The following is a 21150-nucleotide window of genomic DNA, read 5'->3' as shown; positions in this document are numbered from 1 at the left end:
ATCAAACACAACTCCCACTGTTTCCTCCAGTGATTCCTATGAGACAGAACCCCCAAATCAAGTGTTCGGAACACTTTCCAAAATCAGCAAGCAATCCTGTCTTCCTGCCTCCACTCTATATGTCTGCCAATGGACAATGTAAAATGATTTTAACATTTCTTCTTTTGTGGGCTAGGACACAGCAACTTCTTCAGATGGCCCTCTAAACAGTAACTCAGAGTTGATAGCTTTTCAATTTTAAGTCAAAAGTCATTTCAACAGTCTTATTTATAAGTTTAAGACGTTGTTAAATCTTTTGAAAACAATCTTACATCAATTTTGTCAGAAGTTTCATCAGACCACTTTAACAAACTACATTCACACATTCCCTTAGCATTCACACTGATGAGGACAAAAGAAAACAGGAACATCAAGGTAAAGTAGATTTCACTGAATGTAGGAGAAATCATTAACATGGAAGAAAGCAAATGGAATGAATTCCTTATACATACGTTTTCTGAGTACTTAGGTACAGGCTCTGTGATGTTTACTTACAATACACGAGTTCAAAAATGATAGTTCCTGCTTAAGAAAGGAGCTCACACCTGTGAGCTGAGAATTGCACTTTATAAAAGTATCATTTCTTCATCAGTAACTGATCTGTCTTGTAAAATAGCATGAAATACAGCTAAAAATAAAGGGGACAAAATCATACTCACCTCTAATTCTGGCATACAGTCAACTATCATTAACATATTGGTATATATTATTCCAGACTCTTCTCTATGCATGCAAATAATATGAATATTTATACATATTTATATTTTTACATAAATTGGAGCATGTTATTCCAATTGTTTTATATTAGCAATATTTTATGAACATTTTTCCATATTAACATACAGTCTACCTAATCTTCTTTATACTATATCTTATTTTATGGAGTGTGTATATGTCTTATTGCTAGTAATCTAGATAGTGTCCAATGTATTTGACTTATAAATAATATTGCAATGTTATTTGTACAAGTGCAAAACTATATGTGCAAGGTTACATTGCACCAAGAGCAGAAGTATATCTGCAAGGTTACTATATGTGTGAAACTGTGCATAGTTTTACACTTGTACAAATATTTTTATATAAGTTGCTTATAAATAGTTGGAAACCTAGATCTCCTCTCCATTCCTGTTGCTAGGAAATTGACCCATCACCTCTCAGAAAGGAAACTGGGAATTTATTCTCTGGAAAAGGGTAACAGATAAAGTCCTTGGACTGGGGACTGACTGGGCATAGTTGAATGTGTGGTACCAGACCTCACACAGGAGACTTAAGTAACAACAATCATACCAGAGATGGAATAATGAGGCCCCTAACTTCTTCCCCCACAAAGCTTCCAGAATACTGGCAGTCAGACCTTTACCCTCCTGGAAAGAGAATGGAGGAATATTCACTGCAGAACTTGACCAACCCAAGAAAAAAGACTTACAAATACTGGCATCAGCATTTCACCAAAAAAAGCCCACTCAAATCACCCTACAATTGAGCTCAATACTCAAAAGCCCCCCACATAGGACACCAATATTAATCAAGAACCAGCAACCAAGGATTACCAGATAGCTGAAGAAATATTGTAACATGGAATATGTGACCAAAAAGAGAGTAGAGGAGGGAGATTTTTAAAAGGGAAACAAATTTTCTGCAGAGACAGTCATATTAAAATACCCTCAGAGAATACCCTCAGAGAAAATAAGAGGAAAACAAAAACAGGATATTACCAAATAGGAATATTCTGAAAGGAAAACAGAGTTTTTGAAACTTAAAAGTGATTACATAATCAAAATTTCATATATTAAGTCAATTCAATGTGGAAAAAGCATTCTTTTCTATAAATGGTGCTGAGATAACTGGATATCCTCATGCAAAAGAATAAAGTTTGAACCCTATCTCACACCATACACACCATACACAAAAATTAACTCAAAATGGATCAGACACTGAAATGTAAGAGCAAAAACTATAAAACCCTCAGAAGAAAACATAGCAGCAAATCTTTATGACCTTAGATAATGGTTTCTTTTTTAAAAATTGATATATCATACTTGTACATATTTTGAGGATACATATGGTATTTTGATAGATGTATACAATGTGTAATGATCAAGTCAGGGTAATTGGGACATCCATTACCTCAAATATTTATCTTTTCTTTGTGTTTGGAACATTTTAATTCTTCTCTTCTAGCTTTTTTTGAAATATACAATAAATTATTAATAGCTATAATTTCCCTACTACTCTATTGATTTTTATAACTCATTCCTTCTACCCAACTGTATTTTTGTAGCCATTAACAAACTTCCCTTCATCCTCCTCCTCTTCTAATCCCAGATTCTGATAACCATCATTCTACTCTCTATCTCCATGAGCTCCACTTTTGTAGCTCCCACCCCTTGTGTTAGTGTGCCCTGGACATGGGACATGGGACATGGTGTCAAAAGAGATTATTTTGGAGCTTTACAATTTAATGGGTGTGCTCCTGGGTTTCAGAGTTGCTTGAGGCCTGTAGCCCCTCTCTTTTGGCTGATTTCTCCCTTTTGGAGCAGGAATGATAACCCAATACCTGTACCCCCATTGTATCTTGGAAGTAAATAACTTGTTTGTTTTTTTTATTTTTTTTTTATTACTATACTTTAAGTTTTAGGGTTTTGATTTCTCAGGCTCATAGGTGGAAGCAAATGAGTCTCAAATGAGACTTTGAACCTGGACTTGGGACTTTTGAGTTAATACTGGAATGAGTTAAGACTCTGGAGAACTATTGGGAAGGTATACTTGTATTTTGCAATTAGAGAAGGACATAAGATTTAGGACCAGGAGCAGGATGATATAGTTTGAGTATTTGTCCCCACCTGTATTAGCCTGTTTTCATGCTGCTAATAAAGACACACCTGAGACTAGGAAGAAAACGAGGTTTAATTGAACCTACAGTTCCACATGTCTAGGGAGGCCTCAGAATTATAGCAGGAGGTGAAAGGCACTTCTTACATAGCAGTGGCAAGACAAAATGAGAAGGAGCAAAAGCTGAAACTCCTGATAAACCCATCAGATCTCATGAGACTTAACTATAACAAGAATAGCATGGGAAAGACTGGCCCCCATGATTCAATTACCTCCTCCTGGATCCGTCCCACAGCACTCGGGAATTCTGAGAGACACAATTCAAGCTGAAATTTGGATGAGGACACAGCCAAACCATACCACTATCCAAGTCTCATGTTGAAATATAATCCCCATGATGGAGGTGGGGCCTGGTGGGTGGTGACTGGATCATGGGAGTGGATCCCCAAGGCTTGGTGCTATCCTCACAATAGTGAGTGAGTTCTCATGAGATCTGTTCGTTTAAAAGTGTGTGACACCTCACCCCACCCGTCTTGCTCCTGCTTTTGCTATGTGACATGCCTGCTTCCACTTTGCCTTCTACCATGAGTAAAAGCTCCTTGAGGCCTCCCCAGAAGCTGAGCAGGGGCCAGCACCACACTTCCTATACAGCCTGCAGAACCATAAGCCAATTAAACTTCTTTTCTTTATAAATTACCCAGTCTCAGGTATTTCTTTATACCAATGCAAGATTGACCTAATACAGCAATAAAACAAATAACCTGATTTTAATATGGGCAAATGGTCTGAACAGATATTTTTCAAAAGAAGTCATACAAATGGACAGTAAGTACATGAAAAAATGCTTAGTATCACTAATCATTAGAGAAATGCAAATTAAGACCGCAATGAGATATTACCTCATACCTGTTAGAATAGCTTTTATTCAAAAGATGAAAGATAAGTGTTAGCAAGGATGTGCAAAAAGAGAATTCTTATACTTTGCTGGTGAGAATGTAAATTAGTAGAGACATTATTAAAAAAACAGTATGGATGTTCCTCAAAAAAACTAAAACTAGAACTACCACATACTCCAGCAACCTCACTTCCTGGGTATATAGTCAAAGGAATTGAAATCAACATGTTGAAGGGATCTCTGCACTCCCACATTCATTCCAGCATTACTCACAACAGACAAGATATGAAATCAACCTAAGTATCCATTATGAATGAATAGGTAAAGAAAATGTGGTATGTGTACACAATGAAATACTATTCAGCCTTTTTTAAAAAAGGAAATGTTATCATTTGTGACAACAGAGATGAACCTGGAGGACATTATGCTAAGTGAAATAAGTCAGATACAGAAAGACATGTGGATATGTGGAACCTAAAAAACTGGAACTCTTAGAAGTAGAAAGTAGAATGATGGTTACCACAGATTGGGAGATTGAGAGAAGGAAGGGAATGTGGAGTTGCTGGTCAAAGGGTACAAAGTTTCAGACAGACAGGAGAAATAAATGTTGAGATCTATTGCACAGCAGGTGACTACAGTTAATAAAAATGTATTGCATATTTCAAAGTAACAGAGTAAATTTCAAATATCTCACTGTAAAAAACAATAGGTAAGTAAGGTGATGGCTAGGTCAATTAACTTGATTTAGTCATTTCACATTGAATACATATATAAAAACATTACATCATAGCCCACAAATGTATATAATTATGATTTTTCAAGTAAAAAAAATTTAAAAATAAAAATATATTTTTGAAGAAAAATAAATAAATAGAAGTAGATAGTAATGATGAGTGTACAACAAACATTGAATTATACAACTTAAAATGGTGAATTTCACGATATGTGAATTATAGCTCAATAAAGTTTCTATTAAAAAAATAAAATCACCTACATGATTAATAAGAAAAGAGAAGGCGGTCTAGGATTAAATTCTCGGCACATTATTAAATTCCCCGTTATCTAGAAGTTCAGCAGAGGAAGAGAAGCCAGCAAAAGACACTGAGCATGACCAACCAGTAAAGTAGAAGAAACAACCAGAAGACTGTGGTGTCATTGAGGCTGAAGAAGAAAGTGTGTCAAGAGGTATGCAGTGGTCACCGCTGTCAAATGCTGCAGAACAACTGAGTAAGAGGAGATAATAAATTGACTGCTGGATTTGACAAGTAATGCCAATAGCAGAATAATATACTTAACTTGCCTTTATGATCCTTATAAATCTACTTTGTTATTTCAAATTACCAACAATTATCAAAAAGCATAGCAAAAAATAATGTTTATATTTGTCACCTTTTTAAAATTTGTAATTTGTGGGAATTTCTTTGCCTAAATAGATATTCTTTTCATACCTAAACAAAACAAAACAAAACCTTAATAGAAGGGCTGGAATAAAAAATTGAGCACATATTCCAAAAATAAGAGAAAAAGTCAAAATATGGAAAACAGGAAAGAAAAACATTAGAATAACAATACAACTCCTGTTTGAATAATAGGAGTTCAGAGACAAATACAAATGGAGAGAAGAAAATCATCAAGGAAAGAATCCATGAAAATTTTATAGGGTTGAAGGACATGAGTTTCCAGATTGAAAGGATCCAGTGAGTACTAAGCATAATGAAGGAAATTAGGCCCACACCAAATGCCATCACTATGAAATTGTAAAACAGTTGGTCGGGGGGAGGGTGAGTAGGAACTAGACAATCCAGTAAGAGTCCAGAGAGGCCAGGCATGGTGGCTCACGCCTGTAATCCCAGCACTTTGGGAGGCCAAGATGGGAAGACTGCTTGAGCCCAGCAGTTTGAGACCAGTTTGGGGCAACAAAGGGAGACCCCATCTCTAAAAAAATTATTAATAATAATAAAAATAATAAAATTTAAGATTCCAGAAACAAATTTAAAGTGAAGGAATTTCAAACAAAGTTTCAAGAATCACAATGGCAGAGATTTCTCTAATTCCAATCTGAAATCAGAGAACAATAGAAATACGCTTTCAAAATTTTTATGGAAAATTATTTTCAACCTAGAATTCTACATGCAGTAAAAATTAAAATCATATGTGAAGGTAAAATACGGACATTTTCAGAAGTACATAAATGTCAAAAATTTTACTTCTTATGCAAGCCTTCTCAAGAAGCTAGTGGAGAGTGTGCTTCTCCAACACAAGAATAAGAAGAAGGAAGATATGAAATTTCGGAAACAAGAATATGATATAGGAAAGAGAAGGCTTATGAAGAAAGATCCCACAACTGCACACCAGACCTAGAAAACAACTAATCTAAGTTTGGAGCAGGTCAAAAGTCTCAGGAGAGATTTCTTCAAGACAGTGAAGGTGACAAAATACCTAATGTGTACAAAAGTTTTGAGAAGATGTTTCCACAATTGAGAGAGTTTGGTCGAAGAAAATGATATGATTATAGAAAACTAAAGGAAGAAATGACAGTAAAACCAGGCCCTCGTTAACTTCAAGGAGAACAAAATATTGTCAAGAGAAAAAAAGATAATGGTATGCTACCTAGCTCATTCATGAGCAATTGCATAGTCATAGAAATATAAACCCTGATTACTGGTCTAATCAAATTGTCATATAGCTATCTTGGGAGGTGGGTGGGTTCTGAAGTGGACTAAACGTGATAGAAGAAAGAAGTTGAAAAGAGTTAAATCCTCATCCTCCAGAGCAGTAAGTTAAAACACAATGCTCAAAATATTTTCCAGTTAAATGTCTCTTTCAATTGGCTTTGTAAATGCTCACACTTTCCCTTTACTTCTATTGTCTATAACACATGGTAAATCAATTAGTTAATTGTTGATTTGAAGATAGGTAATAAATTGAAAGTCAGGAAATATAAAAATATTTAACCTTAATTTCATGTAAGAGTTTCCTCAGAAGTAGTTTTGAATGAAAAAAATAGTTTGAAAGTATATATTAAAATTTAGAATTATTTTTTGCAACTCAGCTAATGATATTATCTTCACAGAAAAACTATTATCTAATAAAATATACAGCATAAGAGAATGTAAGCTTTGAATATAATTGAAAAGAACAAATTATTTGCTGAAGATATGCAGAATTGTCCCATAAATCCACAGGAATTGGCCATCTGGTTTGTCTCCGTTACGTATCTGTTCACTCAAATTATGTCATCTGACTATTCTTGGGGGCGGTCAAGTAAAGTAAATAGAGGGAAACAAGTCAGTACAAAAACTATTGAAAATCTCACTGTTCTTTCCATTCATGAGCATTTATTTTCATTTGACATACTATAATGTCGTCACGTTTACCTATGTGCAAGTCTAGAATCGAGCACTAAATCATTAGGACCAGTTCAGGACAGGACTACAGCGTCTCAGCCTTTGTGATGGAATTTGAAGTGTGATGACCATTTGAGTCATTTCTGTTTCTACATCCTTGAATCCTTTGGAAATTGTTAACTGTTATCTTTCACTGTCCCGTAGCTTTCCATTTTTCCCCCTAGCAAATGAAAAGTCTGCAGAAATTTGAGAGAAAGAGAAGATACAAGCCTATTCAAAGGAAGATTGATTACTTTCTTGATATTCTGTAAATCTTGACATTCTATAAAAGGAATGATAGCATCTTAAGGAGCTAAAAAGCTTTCCTTATTCATTCATTTTTAATATAAACCTGTAATTGGATCATTTGGTTTTAACAGGTTCTTTGATTTAGAGAACCATACTCATTATAATTGCTATTTATAAATTCATGTCAAAGAGAAATGTATTAAGAATTGTGGTTAAATTTGAAATTGGCCAATATAAGAAATTTTTTCTATTAATCCTGAGATATATTTCTTCATAACAGTTTTTAAATAATTTAACGCTAAGATATTGCAACTGGAAATTTTAACCATTTTTAAAAGATAGTTAAAACTGCCACAAAACAGAAAAATCTTCCCAATATATTATTTCATGTCACGAAGGGAAACCATAGCACAGCCTGGAAAGGCAATGAATTTACATATTATTGCCTAGAAAAGTATCTCTAAGTGCACAATAATAGAGAGTAATTTTATTTGAAAACTCAAAACACCTTAAAAGACCAATAAAAAGAAAATGTTAAAATTATAATCCCTTATAGATATTGAAGCTACACACATATTCCTGTGTGTACCTTTATATCATTTCTGAATATTATTATTCTGCTCACAAAAATGCTGTACTTTTTCTAAGGGAGATTATATACTAAATTCTTCATGGAATCTTTGGGAATTTGTGCCCACTCTAAAGCAATACACCAAAGCAGAATTCTAGAAGAAGCTGTTTTTAAACAAAAATGAATTGAAAGGCAATAATGTATTTATCTATTAGGAAGTTAAATATATAATCTCTTAATCTGAAGTCAGAAGATTAAAGCTGCCTTTTCATTTACCTATACCACTACCCAAACCATTAAGGCAGTTGGCTTATGATTTCTACTTTAGCCTTTCTGGTCAACTGTCTGCCAGAAAGCAATGTAATTACCTCTTTGAACTTTAACTACTGCATCTGAAATAATGAGAACAACACTTTCTAAAATTCTATGACTTTACAGAGTCTCTAGAAGACTCTGTATTTCATGATGTTGCTTCAACATAGTTGATTCAAAGTTCAAATAGCTTTCTAATTTTGCAGCTCTTTGTGATTGTTTTATTTATCATTACCTGGGAATTACTGGAGTATTCATATATGCACTGATCTTATCATTAATTTAATGGCTATTCTCTTTTATCACAAACTCTGGAGTATTCTATCAGTCTTTAGGAATAGGATGTCAGGAAGTAAGAAACTGGCTCCATCTCTATGGACACTTTCATTTCAAGTCAAAATAGAGTTAAAAAGAACCCCATCACATGCTGAAAGCAACTAGAAAAAAATCAGACAAAACATAGGAAACACTGGTTTAGAGGCATTTGAAAAGAGGCATTATAAGACTGTGATCCCTGGGAGAAAGAAACCAGATGATGAGATGTTAACCTGCACGATCTTACTTCCTGTAGGCAGTTTCCAGGCAACAGCACAGAGTTAGGCAGTATTTCTAAGCTGAAGAAAGAGAGATTAGAATTCAGGGATATTACAAAAGGTGGAGTTCGTGGGGCATGGTAGCACAGATGAAGGAGCTGCACAAAAAAGGAACTCTGGAGATCTGCAGTGGGGTCTGGAGGAGGTTTTGCCTAAGTACTGATCTGTGGATGCATGAGAGAAAATGACTCAAGCTTGGGAAAGAACCACACGAAAGGAGTAGTCAGAAATATTCCTGAGGCTCACAGAGCGCTAGGAATTGTTCATGTTCCCACCAGCCAAGATGAAACAATAACAACAACAACAACAAAATTTTAAAAACCAAAAACCAAATATATAAGGTATCAAGCAAAAGCTTGAGAATGGTATTAGATTCCAAAGCACTATATAATGAAATGGCCAAAAACTAATGATAAAAAGAAAATCTTAAGATCAGCCATAAAAATAAGATACATTGTGACACACTGCAAACAAAGCAATAAAGAGAAGAATGACAGCAGACTTCATCATAAACTATGCAAGCCAGATGTATTGAGAGGGGGCAATATTGTCTACCAACATTTCTTTATCAAGAAAAATATATTTCCAATGTGAAGAATGAATGTACTTTTCTGGAAGAACAAAATGAAGAGAATTCATCACCAAAGGAATTGCACTGCAACAATGCTAAAGGAAGTTCTTTAGGCAGAGCTAAAATAACACCAGGTGGAAAATTAAGTCTACACAAAGGATTAAAGAAAGCCAGAAATGGTAAGTATGTAGGGGAATGTAAAAAAAAAACAATTTTCTCATTTTACAAAATATCATCAAAATAGAATCGACTGTTTAAAGCAAAAATGAGAGCAGTGTAGTATAGGATACACAGCAAACATGGAAGTAAAATACATGAGAACAGCAGCCGTCAGGATAAAGAGATGGAAGCACCCTGTTGTGAGGTTCTTATACTACATGTGAAGAGGTATAAGGTAGATTGGGATAAGTTTTTTCTAATGAAAATTATTTGTATTTTTTTTTACCTCAATATGTGACTTTTTAAAAAATTTTAGGTTTGGGGTACACATGCAGGTTTGTTACATAGGTAAATTGCATGTCACAGGGTTTGGTGTACAGATTATTTCATCATCCAGGTAATAAGCATAATGCCTGATAGGTAGTTTTTGGATCTTCACCCTCCTCCCATCCTCCACCCTCAAATAGGCCCTGGTGTCTGTTGTTCCCTTATTTGTGTCCATACCCAATGTTTAGCTCCCACTTATAAGTGAGAACATGCAGTATTTGGTTTTCTGTTTAGGTAACGGCCTACAGCTTCATTCATGTTGCTGCAAATGACATGATATTGTACTTTTTTATGGCTGCATAGTATTCGATCGTGTATATGTACCACATTTTCTTTATCTAGTCTACCATTGATGGGCATTTAGGTTGATTCCATGTCTTTGCTATTGTGAATACTGCTGTGATGAACATATGTGTGCATGTGTCTTTACGGTAGAATGATTTATATTCCTTTTAGTATATACCCAATAATGGAATTGCTGGATAAAATCTTAATTCTGTTTTAAGTTCTTTGAGAAATTGCCAAACTGCTTTCTACAATGGCTGAACTAATTTACATTCCTCCCAGCAGTGTATAAGTTTTCCCTTTTCTCCACAATCTCGCCAGCTAGACTGTGATAAATTAAAGTCCTTCACTCTTCCGCTGAAAGGAAACTCCAGGTGATTTGTCATTTGATTAAAATTATTAGGCCACCATAGGTATGTCTCTGAGAATGTTCTGAGAAGAGATTAGAATTTGAGTCTTTGAAGTGAGTGGGGAAGATCCACCCTCAATGTGGGCAGATACCTTCCAATTGGCTGGGGGCCCAGATGGAATAAAAGGGTGGAGAAAGGGCAAAATCTTCCTCTGTCTGCTAAAGCTAGGATACCTTCCTGCTGCTTTTGAATGTTACAACTCCCCTTCTCAGCTTTTGGACTCTGGGAAACACACCAGCAACCCCCAGGCTCCCAGGTTTTTGGCCTTGGACTGAGAGTTATGCTATTGGCTTCCTTGGTTCTGAAGCCTTCACACTTTGCAGTGAGCCATGCTACCAGTTGCCCTGGTTCTCTAGCTTGCAGACGCCTATCATGGGACTTCTCAGCCTCCATAATCAACTGAGCTAATTCATATATCTCATCAGTTCTGCCTCTCTGGAGAACCATGACTAAAACACCTATTGATTACTTATAATATGCCAGAAATGTTCTAAGTAATTTATACATATTAAGTCATTTAATTATCATAGTTCCAATTAGATGGGCACTATTATTAAACCCATTCTACAGATGTAGTCCTAAGGCACTTGCCCAATGTAGATGTACGATGCTTTAGGAGTTCAGAAACAGGAGAAGGAGAAATTCAGGACCAGGAGGAGCAATGAGGACTGTATTAGCCTAGAGAAGTTGTCATGGAAGGTATAAGACTTGAGCTAGCACTTGCAAAGGTATATGCTAATGACTACCAGGTTTGTCACACCAAATGTCACAATCTAATATTATCAAAGATCTAGTACTTCAGCAGAGTAATTTAAATCAGTTCCTCAGATCTCTCAACATTTATTAGATACCTATTATGTTTTAGCCTCTGCAATCAAAGAGATAAACAAAAAATGGCTATCTATTGAAAATGTATATATAATACACACCATATTACTAGATGTCACTGGGGTACAGCCCTCACTTTTGAAAAGCTTGTAATCTAGTTGGTCGTGTGTGTGTGTGTGTGTGTGTGTGTGTGCATGTGTGTGTATATGTACACATGTGCAAACTAATTAAAAAGCAACTGAGACTAGGTTATAATCATGAGCTAAACTGAGCAATGCTCTACGATTCAGGAAAGCAGATTACTGTGAATTACCCAGATAGCTTCACGGAGGAGATGGCTTGGAGCTGAATATTGAAAAAGCAACCACATTTATATAAGTGAAGGAAGCAGGAAGAATTTACCAGCTGGTGATAACAAGATGAGAAAGACTTAGGTAGGGATAAGCATAGTTGGTGTGACTAAGAGTGAATAATATTAAAAGATAGCTGAAAATAAAGTCACACATGTAAAGAAGGCAAGAGAGACAGAAATTGGATATTAAAATTAATTCAAATCCCAGATTGTCATTGAGAATATAGGCTTGATAATTTTCATCCTCAAATGCGAACTAAATCTTTCTGTTTTACTTATGCAGGAGAAAGGGCAGAAATACAAGACAGAGTGCAGAGAATACTAAAAATAATAGAAAAGAATAAGGTTTCAAAGACCATCTGATATGTATGTAATTTCCTTGGAATTCAGAAATATTAATACAATGTAAAACAGAGAATGTTACCTGATCCAAGATCTTATTTTTAAGCTGAAATCTTCTGTAAGCAATTAACAAACAGGCATCACTGATCCCACTAAACATCATCAAACCATATAGAAAATGCGAACTTTATATCAAAGAGCAGCATGAATACTGACATCCCCATGGGCTGGTGACGTGCCTGCACTGCTCAAATGACAGGGCACTGGGCCTTCCACGCATCCAGGGGATATTCCCACTGTAATGTGTCAGCAGATTTGCAAATGTTCTCAGTGACAGCAGCACACAGTCCAGAAATATACCCTTACCCCTGTGCTCAGCTCATATCGCCTCAGTGCAATGTTGCTCTGCCCTGCGGGGTCCCTCTAATGGCCCCAACTGCCAATGAAACACCTTCATCATCTCTGTATCTAAAATTGGACAAAGTTATCAAGTTTGGCTGCCTGATGAGACTAATTAAGTACTTTGCAGAGGTGTGAAGAAGTAATCAGTCCTAGCCAGTGAGAAAAGAAAAAGAAAATATGAAGGAAACCCCCAGAGGTGACTCGGACACAGTTCCTGTCTCTATTGATGATTCATAATATCACAGCTGAAAGAACCTCTACCGTAAATCGAGGACCTGTGTTAACAGCAGGAAACGAAACACCATCTCACAACTCTTCCCCCACTAATTCAGCACATCCACCCGGCATCCTAAAATCGTTACATTGCTGTATACTGACACCTAGTGTCCAGAGTTAGGTGAGCCCAAAGGCAACATTTTTCTTCGGTCAAACTGTGGGACATGGCTCTCTCCCACATCAGGTTTCCTGGTGTGATTCCTCACTCTACTTCAGGGCATCCACATGAAAGTGTCATTAAGAATTTACTTTAGTACAGCTAAACTCCCATTTTGTGGCCTACCCTCCTCAAGTACTTTGAAACTGCAAAGTGCTCCCCAGGATGGCCCTTCTTTCTACTAGGCACACAGCAAACTCCCACCTTTCCTTCTTCCTCCTCTCCTTCAGTATCAGGATGTGGTCTTTCTTTATATAAAGTCTATATATTTTAATAGCATTATTTGCTATACCAAATATAATTGGAAAGAGAAAGCTGTACCAAAAATGCCTCAGAATTGTTCATAATAGCAACATGTAAGTGGCTTTCGAATTATTTCATTTTGGAGAGTCACCTCTTCCCTCCTTCTACTCCCACAACCACACAGTGAGACAGAGAAAGAGATGTTAGTGAATAATCAAAAGTCAACAGAATAACAGAATATGAAAAAAATCAAAAATAATCCCAAAGAGTAAGTACTTAAGTGACTCTACTTTATTCTAAGCAATCTTTAGAGATAAGCCGGAGCTGTTTCTAGACAGGAAGTGTAAAAATTTTTGAAGATGTGAGCTTTCAGATAGCAATAATTTCTCTCAAGACCATTTTTAGATCTACATTACTGTCTTTGAGTCAGACTTTTTCCATACAGGCAAAATAGAAGATGTAAGCAATTAGATGAGATTGGTGAGTAGAAGATGCATGAATGTAAATAGCATTTGGTCTTGGAGTTAGATTTTCCAGTTTGCTGTGCAATACAGGGGACACAGTCATACTAAAAAATTATTCATTGTCCTCTCGGCCTTAGCACCATTTTCTTGAAAACCTCTGTGCCCTAAGAGCCAAGTGGAGGAAGAAGCGAAGGCGCAGGTTGAAGCGCAAAAGAAGAAAGATTAGTCAGATGTCCAAGTAAACCACTAGCTTCTTGCACCATGGAGGCTGCAGGAGCAGAAACATGGAATGCTAGACGCTGGGGATGCTGGTACAAGTTGTAGGACTGCATGCTACTGTCCAGAGCTTATCTCATGATCTAGAACTTCATTGCCCTCTGATCACCAATCACCTCTAAGACTCACGTTGCTCATAACCAAAACTGCCCATTTTGATCCTTTGCCCTGGACCTGTGACATTCTGGACTATTTCTGTGTTTACTTGTGGCCGAGTATAACAACCATACAATAAATCATCTCTCCCGCTGTCTTAGCTGAAGAATTAAAAAGAAATAATTGTTTACATGAAATCAAACTTTATATCAAACTTACCTAGCTGTACAGTATTTTATCAGGCAACGCTATTTGGGGTGGGGAAAAAAAAAAGACCTAACTAGGAAAAGTAACTAGGCTCCTAGTGAAACCGGAGTCATTTTTATGGAAATGGGTGCTATAGTGGGGTTCCAAAGATCAAATATAAAAGTGAAGGCCCAATGCTGTAAGCATTCAAGTACTACTTTGCATTTATTTAATGCTTCATAATTGGTAGAGCATTTCATATTTATTATATTATCTGGATCCTCCTCATGACAACCCTTACGTGGGTATTTTTATGTACACTTAAAGACTCAGAGATGTTTAGGAATTGTCATTGTAATCTGCATGAAGCTATAAGGAAAAGTCTGAATTCGAATCCAAGTCTCCCAGTATGGTGCAGTGTCTACAAATACAGAAAAAGTTCCTGTGAATACTGCACAAGACTTTTAATCCCTGAGCTACACATGAAAATTAAGTATCTGAAAAACCCAGTAACATCATGACATACTGCCAAGAAAATGAAAAGATATTCTCAGAAACAGTCATTGACCTGCCTTATATACTTTCAAACTGTAGAGTCCAGTTTGGTTTTAAAACCACAAAAGCATTCACTTTATTTCCCAAAGTATAGTAAGACATTATTCTGACATGGACTTACTCACACGTACCCAAAATCTCTAAATCTCCAACCACTACTCTCTGTAAATTATTTATATGTCTAGAGATCTTTAATAAAATCACAGGATAATTCAAATCTGTTTAACTTAGAGCTCATGTTCCCTAGATCTTTACATTTCAAATTTAGAAAATGTTCTTGTAATAATTCTTTTCACTATTAACTATCAAGGTCATTTTTAAATTGTAGAGTACAGACAGCTGATGCTCATAGTGTATATTGCACTTCTCCCCTGAACTGTTTTTATTTCTTACCTGTGATCTTCAAATTCCGATGTTTACAAAAATTCCCTGAGGAGCTTGTTAAAACATAGATTCCTAAGCCCCCACTCTTATAGATTCTGATTCTATATATCTGGGGCTATGTACATTGCAAGCACAACTGCTACCATCCCTTTTCCCACCTCCTGGCCAATCTTATTCAAGAGTCTGGAGCAGGGCTTTTCAAACATTATTAAGCATATGAGTCACAAGCAATCTTATTAAAATACATATTCTGGGACAGTAGTTTGGGGATAGTGCCAGAGATCTTGCATATCTAACAAGCTCTGGGTTGCTTTATACCCCGATTTTAAACCTAGGCATTTCCAGTTCTTATGTAGCTAGATTGCCACAGACCAAATCCTCTAAGTTTACAAAATGCAACTTATAGGTGCTTCTTGCTCAGTGGCTAAAGAGATTTTGCTTAAGTCTTCTCCTTAACCTTGTTCTCGACTCTGTCCACATGCTTGGGGCCTAAAGGATAGCCATAGTCATCTCAAGAAGTAGCTAGGAACAAAGAAGGCCATTATCCTGGTGGGAGTCCCACTAAAACCTTTGCCTGCTTTTCTCTAAACCAAATCATTTCCTGATACAAAGGAGACAGAAAGGCCCAGGGCAGTATCACTCCCTATGAGTCACAATCAAACTAAGAACCAAAATATTAAATCAAGGGCTTCCTCTCTATTGTATCTCAGAGGCATGTAACATTCACTCTCCACAACATTTCTCTATACCATTCATGCATTTCACCTAACAATGGATGGCTAGAACATACAGGGTAGCCTTGGCTTTTCTGGAAACGGTCAGAGCATATGCCTGTATTCATATACTAAATACTGAAGAACTCTTGCAGCAACCATGCAGGCAACTTCAAAAACACATTCTCAACAGCTGAATTGTATAACCAGGTCTAGTATGTTCACATACTTTTACTTATTTTTTTTATTCTTATTACCTTTTGTTTACATGTTATTTTCTTACCACCAGGTAATAATGCTATAGAATCTTTTCCTAAAATAACACAGAATATTGTCTCCAAACTTCAAATGTGCTTTTAGATATGCTTAGTTGAGTGGGAAATATTCCGTTGTCTCTTTTGGTTTTATAATACTATTGTCTTTACAGAAAAAGCAGACTGCAATCCAATATTCTTTCCAGTTTCAGCATTTAGTGATAACTATATATGCCTTAGTTTGCTTAAGTATGCATCTTTTGTTATTCAGATCTAGTGTTTTCTAGAATAAAAAGAAGACCATACGTTAAACAGAAAGTGTTAATACAGGCAGCTGTAAGAGTGAGATGAGAAAGGAAACCCCAAAGATTACATATTAGCCTCCGAATAATCTCATAATCTGGTACTTTGATCAACCTTTACAGCTCTCTGAAGGCTCCTCTTTACCTCTGAAGGATAAGAACAAACCAAGAGAGAGTGAAAGGAGGAAAACATGTATGTAGATAAGGGAAAATAGAATAACCACTGAGAGACAGCTATTCACTTCTGTCTCTTCTCTTTAGTTTTGTTGTAGTGGGAAAAAAAAAAAACCTAGAAATTTTGGAGCCAGATAAATCCAAGTTTGAATCTCACATCTGTCATTGTGTGTTGCTATATGGCTTCAGGTAGTTTACTTAGCCTCTTTGAGTCTCAGTCTGTTTATGAAACACAGAAACTACTCCTTCCCTGGCAGCGTTCTTGAGAAGATAGATGTTAGGTAGGTATGGAGCCTGAAAATAGAACAACAAAGAAAAGCTGTTATTAATGGTCGCTGCCACCACTTCTTCATCTGTTCAACTTTCAACAATATTTATTGATTACCTCTCTGTGGCAGGAATATAGTGAAGTCCTAAGAACAGTGAACAGATAAAAAAATCTGTCCTCAAGAGGTTTATGTTTCATCCTTTGAATACCACAGTAATCAAAATTTCATCTCTTACTGTTCCCCTGAAATTCCTCCAGCAAAGTCACCATTGCCCCATCAAATATGACGATCTCTTTTTGGTCCTTAATAAGACCATTGTGTAGCATCTAATAATCTTGAGCAATTATCTTCATGATGTTTAAAATATGTCTTTCTCCTGATTTTTGTCTACCCACTGACTAAAGTTTTTCAGTCTCTGTTGCTAGTTTTCTTCTTCGGTTACTCCTTTAATTGATACTTCCTAGAGCTCTGACTTTTGCCCTTTTTCTTTTATACTCTCCACTAGTGGCCCTTGATCTTTTCAGAGGCACAGACTCCTTCAAAGACCTAAAGAAGCTCACCTCCCTTGAAGGGGAAACAGAACCTACTTATAAATATTCAGGAATTTACATGCATTTTCAGGAATTTCACAAATCTTCTTCACTCTCTGCAAAACCCATCATTGTACTCCAGTTGAAGGGGTTCCAATGGCTTTAACTCTTTGTTAAAAACTCTCAAATTTTGGCTGGGCATGGTGGCTCACACCTGTAATCTCAGTACTTTGGGAGGCCAAGGTTGGCAGATCACTTGAAGTCAGGAGTTTCAGACCAGCTTGGCCAACATGGTGAAACCGGTCCCTACTAAAGATACAAAAATTATCCCCAGCATGGTGGCGCATGCCTGTAATCCCAGATAATCGGGAATTTGAGGCAGAAGAATCGCTTGAACCTGGGAGGCGGATGTTGCAGTAAGCAGAGATCACTTCAGTGCACTCCAGCCTAAGTGTCAGAGCAAGACTCTGTCAAAAAAAAAGAAAAAAAAAAAAATCTCAAACCTTGCTCTCTCACACAAACCACTTTCTTGAGCAATAGACCTTTCAAATGACTTCTTGGACAAAAAACCCACATGAATGCTTTCAGGCATCTTAAATTAAAATTCAAAATTCAAACTAAGCATATTATCATTCTCCTTAAATTTGCTTTCCTCTTGGGAGGAAGTATCCTATGAAAAAGGGAATACTAGTTTTAAACCAAACAGACCCAGATTTAAATCTAGCCCCAGAAGCTTCAGTAATATATTTCCTCTTTTTGCTTTCATTTTTTCATTTATGATATGAAGATAATAATACCTCAATTTTCTGCATTATTGAGGATTAAAATAGATATTGAAAAAATGCCTACCCAAGTGCCTGCCACATAGGATATATTATACAAATATCCACTTTTTACTGGATTCCCAATTTCAGCAAAAGGAATTCCATTCACCAAATATCCTGAATCAAAAATTTAGAAGTTGAAGATTCAACTTGTCCTCTTTACCTCGTCAGTAACCCATGGATAGCTATGTCACGCTGATTCCTTAACTCTCCCCTTCCCTTAGTTGAGGCTCTTTGTGTTCTTCCTCATGGATACTACAAGAGTCTCCTAACTGCTTGATCCAATTGCAGCCCAACACCCTTCCAATCTGTTCTCTGCACTGTAGCCAGAAGATCTTCCCAAGACACAAATCTGATAATGGCATGACTGCTTAAATCTGCCCACTTACTTCTCATTGCTTCCGGGATTACATCCGCCTTAGTATTGCACTGAAGACCAATTATGATCTGGTCCCCATCTACCTCCAACTCAATCCCTTGAACTAGTTGTGGATCTCTCAAACTGCCCACAGTCTTTAGGATTCTATTCCTCTATTCATGTTGCTTCCTTTGCCTGAAATGTTCTCAACCCCCTAGATTTCTTCTGGCCACAAGATGATGAAGCACACAGGCCCTCAGAAGATTCTGGCATATACTCTTGGACTTCCAGTTCCATAACCATGACCTAAATAAATGTCTTTATAAATTAGTCAGTCTGTGGGATTATGTTGTTATTTTATAACAACATAAAATAGACTAAGACAATGACTTAGCTAGAAATGTCAGATTCAAGAATCCAATCAGGGCCATATGGTGTTAGTCTATACCTGTACCATTACATACAACATTCTGCCTTTATAGAATAGCATCAGTAGTGGTGGTAGAGGTCTTCAGGCTGGTAACTCCTGGACATACTTAGTTTGGAAGGATAATCTGGAATTCTCTCTTCAAATTTAGAATTTCTCCTCAACTCTAGTTTCCTATCACTAATGTTTGCAAAGTAAAGTTCTCAAATCACCAGCTTCTTTGGCCTTTTCTGCTCTCTTCATCACTGAACAACTTGACACCCACAGACTTTAACTAGGAATCAAGAAGTCACAACAGAGAAAGAAAACTCCCACCCCTTCCTTGGTTGTGCCTTATATCTAGCATTTTCTGTAAGAAAATATGCAGCTCTCTTTCACATCTCAGAAATTGAAAGAGAGTCTAATGACTTTAGTAATTGACCCACTTTTGGAGCAACAAATTCCCAGCATAAAAAAGCATCAATTAAAGAAAAAGACAATTTGAAGTAAAAATTTTTGACTTCCATCCCACTACTGACCAGCTGTCTCCTAATATATATAGGAAAAGAAATAAATGTACAACATGAGGATTCTGGGGCAGGGATAACTTCCTAAGATTAAGGTTTTTTGAGATATCAGATGGTTTCCAAGGAAAGTCCTAGAATTCCTTCCCTGGATATCCTTAACAAAGACATTCCAAGATATTCTCCTTTATCTGTGATTGAGTATTCATTGATTTGAACAGCTGCAGGAGTGTCAGCCTGTGATTTGTAAAGCCTACTAATTTGGACATTACCAATTTGTGGTAATCAGACAGGAGTGGAATGAAGTTTACTCTATGTTATCAACATAGAAGAGCATTTCTTAAATTAACTGTATATATTATTGTGGGGAAGATGCTCAAATAACCTAGCAGAACTATTTTCAAATATCTTATAAAAATACAATTGCCAGCAATTGTGCTTCTAGATATTTACTCAACTGACTTAAAACATGTCCACAGAAAAACCTGCACTTAAATACTTAATAGCAGCTTTATTCACAATTGTCAAAAACTGGAAGAATCACAATGCTATTTAATAGGTATAAATGGTGGTACATCTATACATTAGAATACTATTCAGGGATCAAAAAGACAGAAATAAAGACCAGGCATGGAGGCTCATACCTGTGATACTAATGCTCTGTGAACTGACATGGGAGGATCCCTTGAGGCCAGAAGTTTGAGGCCCCCTTCTCTACAAAAAAGTTTTTACAATTAGTGAAGCATGATGGTGTGCACCTGTAGTCCCAGCTACCTGGAAAGCTGAGGCAGGAGGACTGCTTGAGCCCAGGAATTTGAGGTTACAGTGAGCTGTGATCGTGCCACTGGACTGCAGCCTGGGCAACAGAGCTATCAGATCCTGTCTTAAAAAAGAATCCATAAAAAGACAGGAATGAACTGTTGTGCCACACAAAAACATGGATCAATCTTAAATGCAGCTATTACTATATGAAGAAAATGAGTCTGAAAATGCTGCATACTGTATTATTCCATTTCTATGTCATTCTGGAAAAGTCAAAATTATAGAGATGGTAAACACATCAGTGGTTGCTAGAGGTATAGGAAGGTGGGAGGGTTTACTAGATTAAAAAAAGGGGATCTTTTTAAAACTACAATTTTTCTGTATGACACTGTAATAATGGTGGATCCATGACACTATGTATGGATTTGTCAAACCCCATAGAAAGAAAATTTGAAGTGAAAAAAATTTTTACTTCCATCCCACTACTGACCAGCCGTCTGCTACTATGTACAGGAAAAGAAAAAAATAAATGTGCAATATGAGGATTGCACAAAGAGAACTTAAACGGAGGAAGATTTTTAAAAAAATCTTAGGAACTCAAAGAATCCCAGGAGGTAATGCAGATTGTGGCAAAAGATTACAACTGTATTACGAGCATATAAAATAACTTCACTGAGGCCGGGTAGAGGTAGGAGGGAGGGTTGCTGACTTCAGTAACTTTGAAAATAAGTGGAGTCTATAAGATTAAAAGCAAAAGAACTATACATAAGCATTGTACTCTAATCGGTAAATCTGTTTCTCACAGGTATACCTGATAACAATTCAGAAACAACTATACATGTAC

At 36.5% G+C, this 21150-nt stretch overlaps 1 protein-coding gene across 10 annotated transcripts in view; it reads right to left on the bottom strand.

The window, feature by feature from the left end:
* Positions 1 to 21150, bottom strand: part of LOC129031676 (putative uncharacterized protein encoded by LINC00269) — a 378338-nt gene that overhangs the window by 354762 nt on the left and 2426 nt on the right. For 2 of the 10 annotated variants that reach the window (XR_010122805.1, XR_010122801.1), the window contains exons 2-3: positions 17019 to 17899; positions 16105 to 16927 (exon numbers count right to left, since the gene is read on the bottom strand). The exons of 5 other annotated variants lie outside the window; for them this stretch is intronic. Coding sequence is in view for 3 of the 5 variants with exons in the window: in XM_054478249.2 (XP_054334224.1) it covers positions 17606 to 17899 (294 nt within the window). In the remaining 2 variants the exon portion in view is untranslated. Of the gene's footprint in view, positions 1 to 16104; positions 17900 to 21150 lie in introns of those variants that run through there. 3 more of the 10 variants (XM_054478249.2, XM_054478250.2, XM_063647464.1) reach the window with 2 other exon arrangements.

The sequence above is a fragment of the Pongo pygmaeus genome, chromosome 11, assembly GCF_028885625.2.
Source record: "Pongo pygmaeus isolate AG05252 chromosome 11, NHGRI_mPonPyg2-v2.0_pri, whole genome shotgun sequence".
NCBI lineage: Eukaryota > Metazoa > Chordata > Mammalia > Primates > Hominidae > Pongo > Pongo pygmaeus.
Note: the sequence above shows the minus strand (reverse complement) of the source record. Positions and strands in the feature narration are given on the sequence as shown.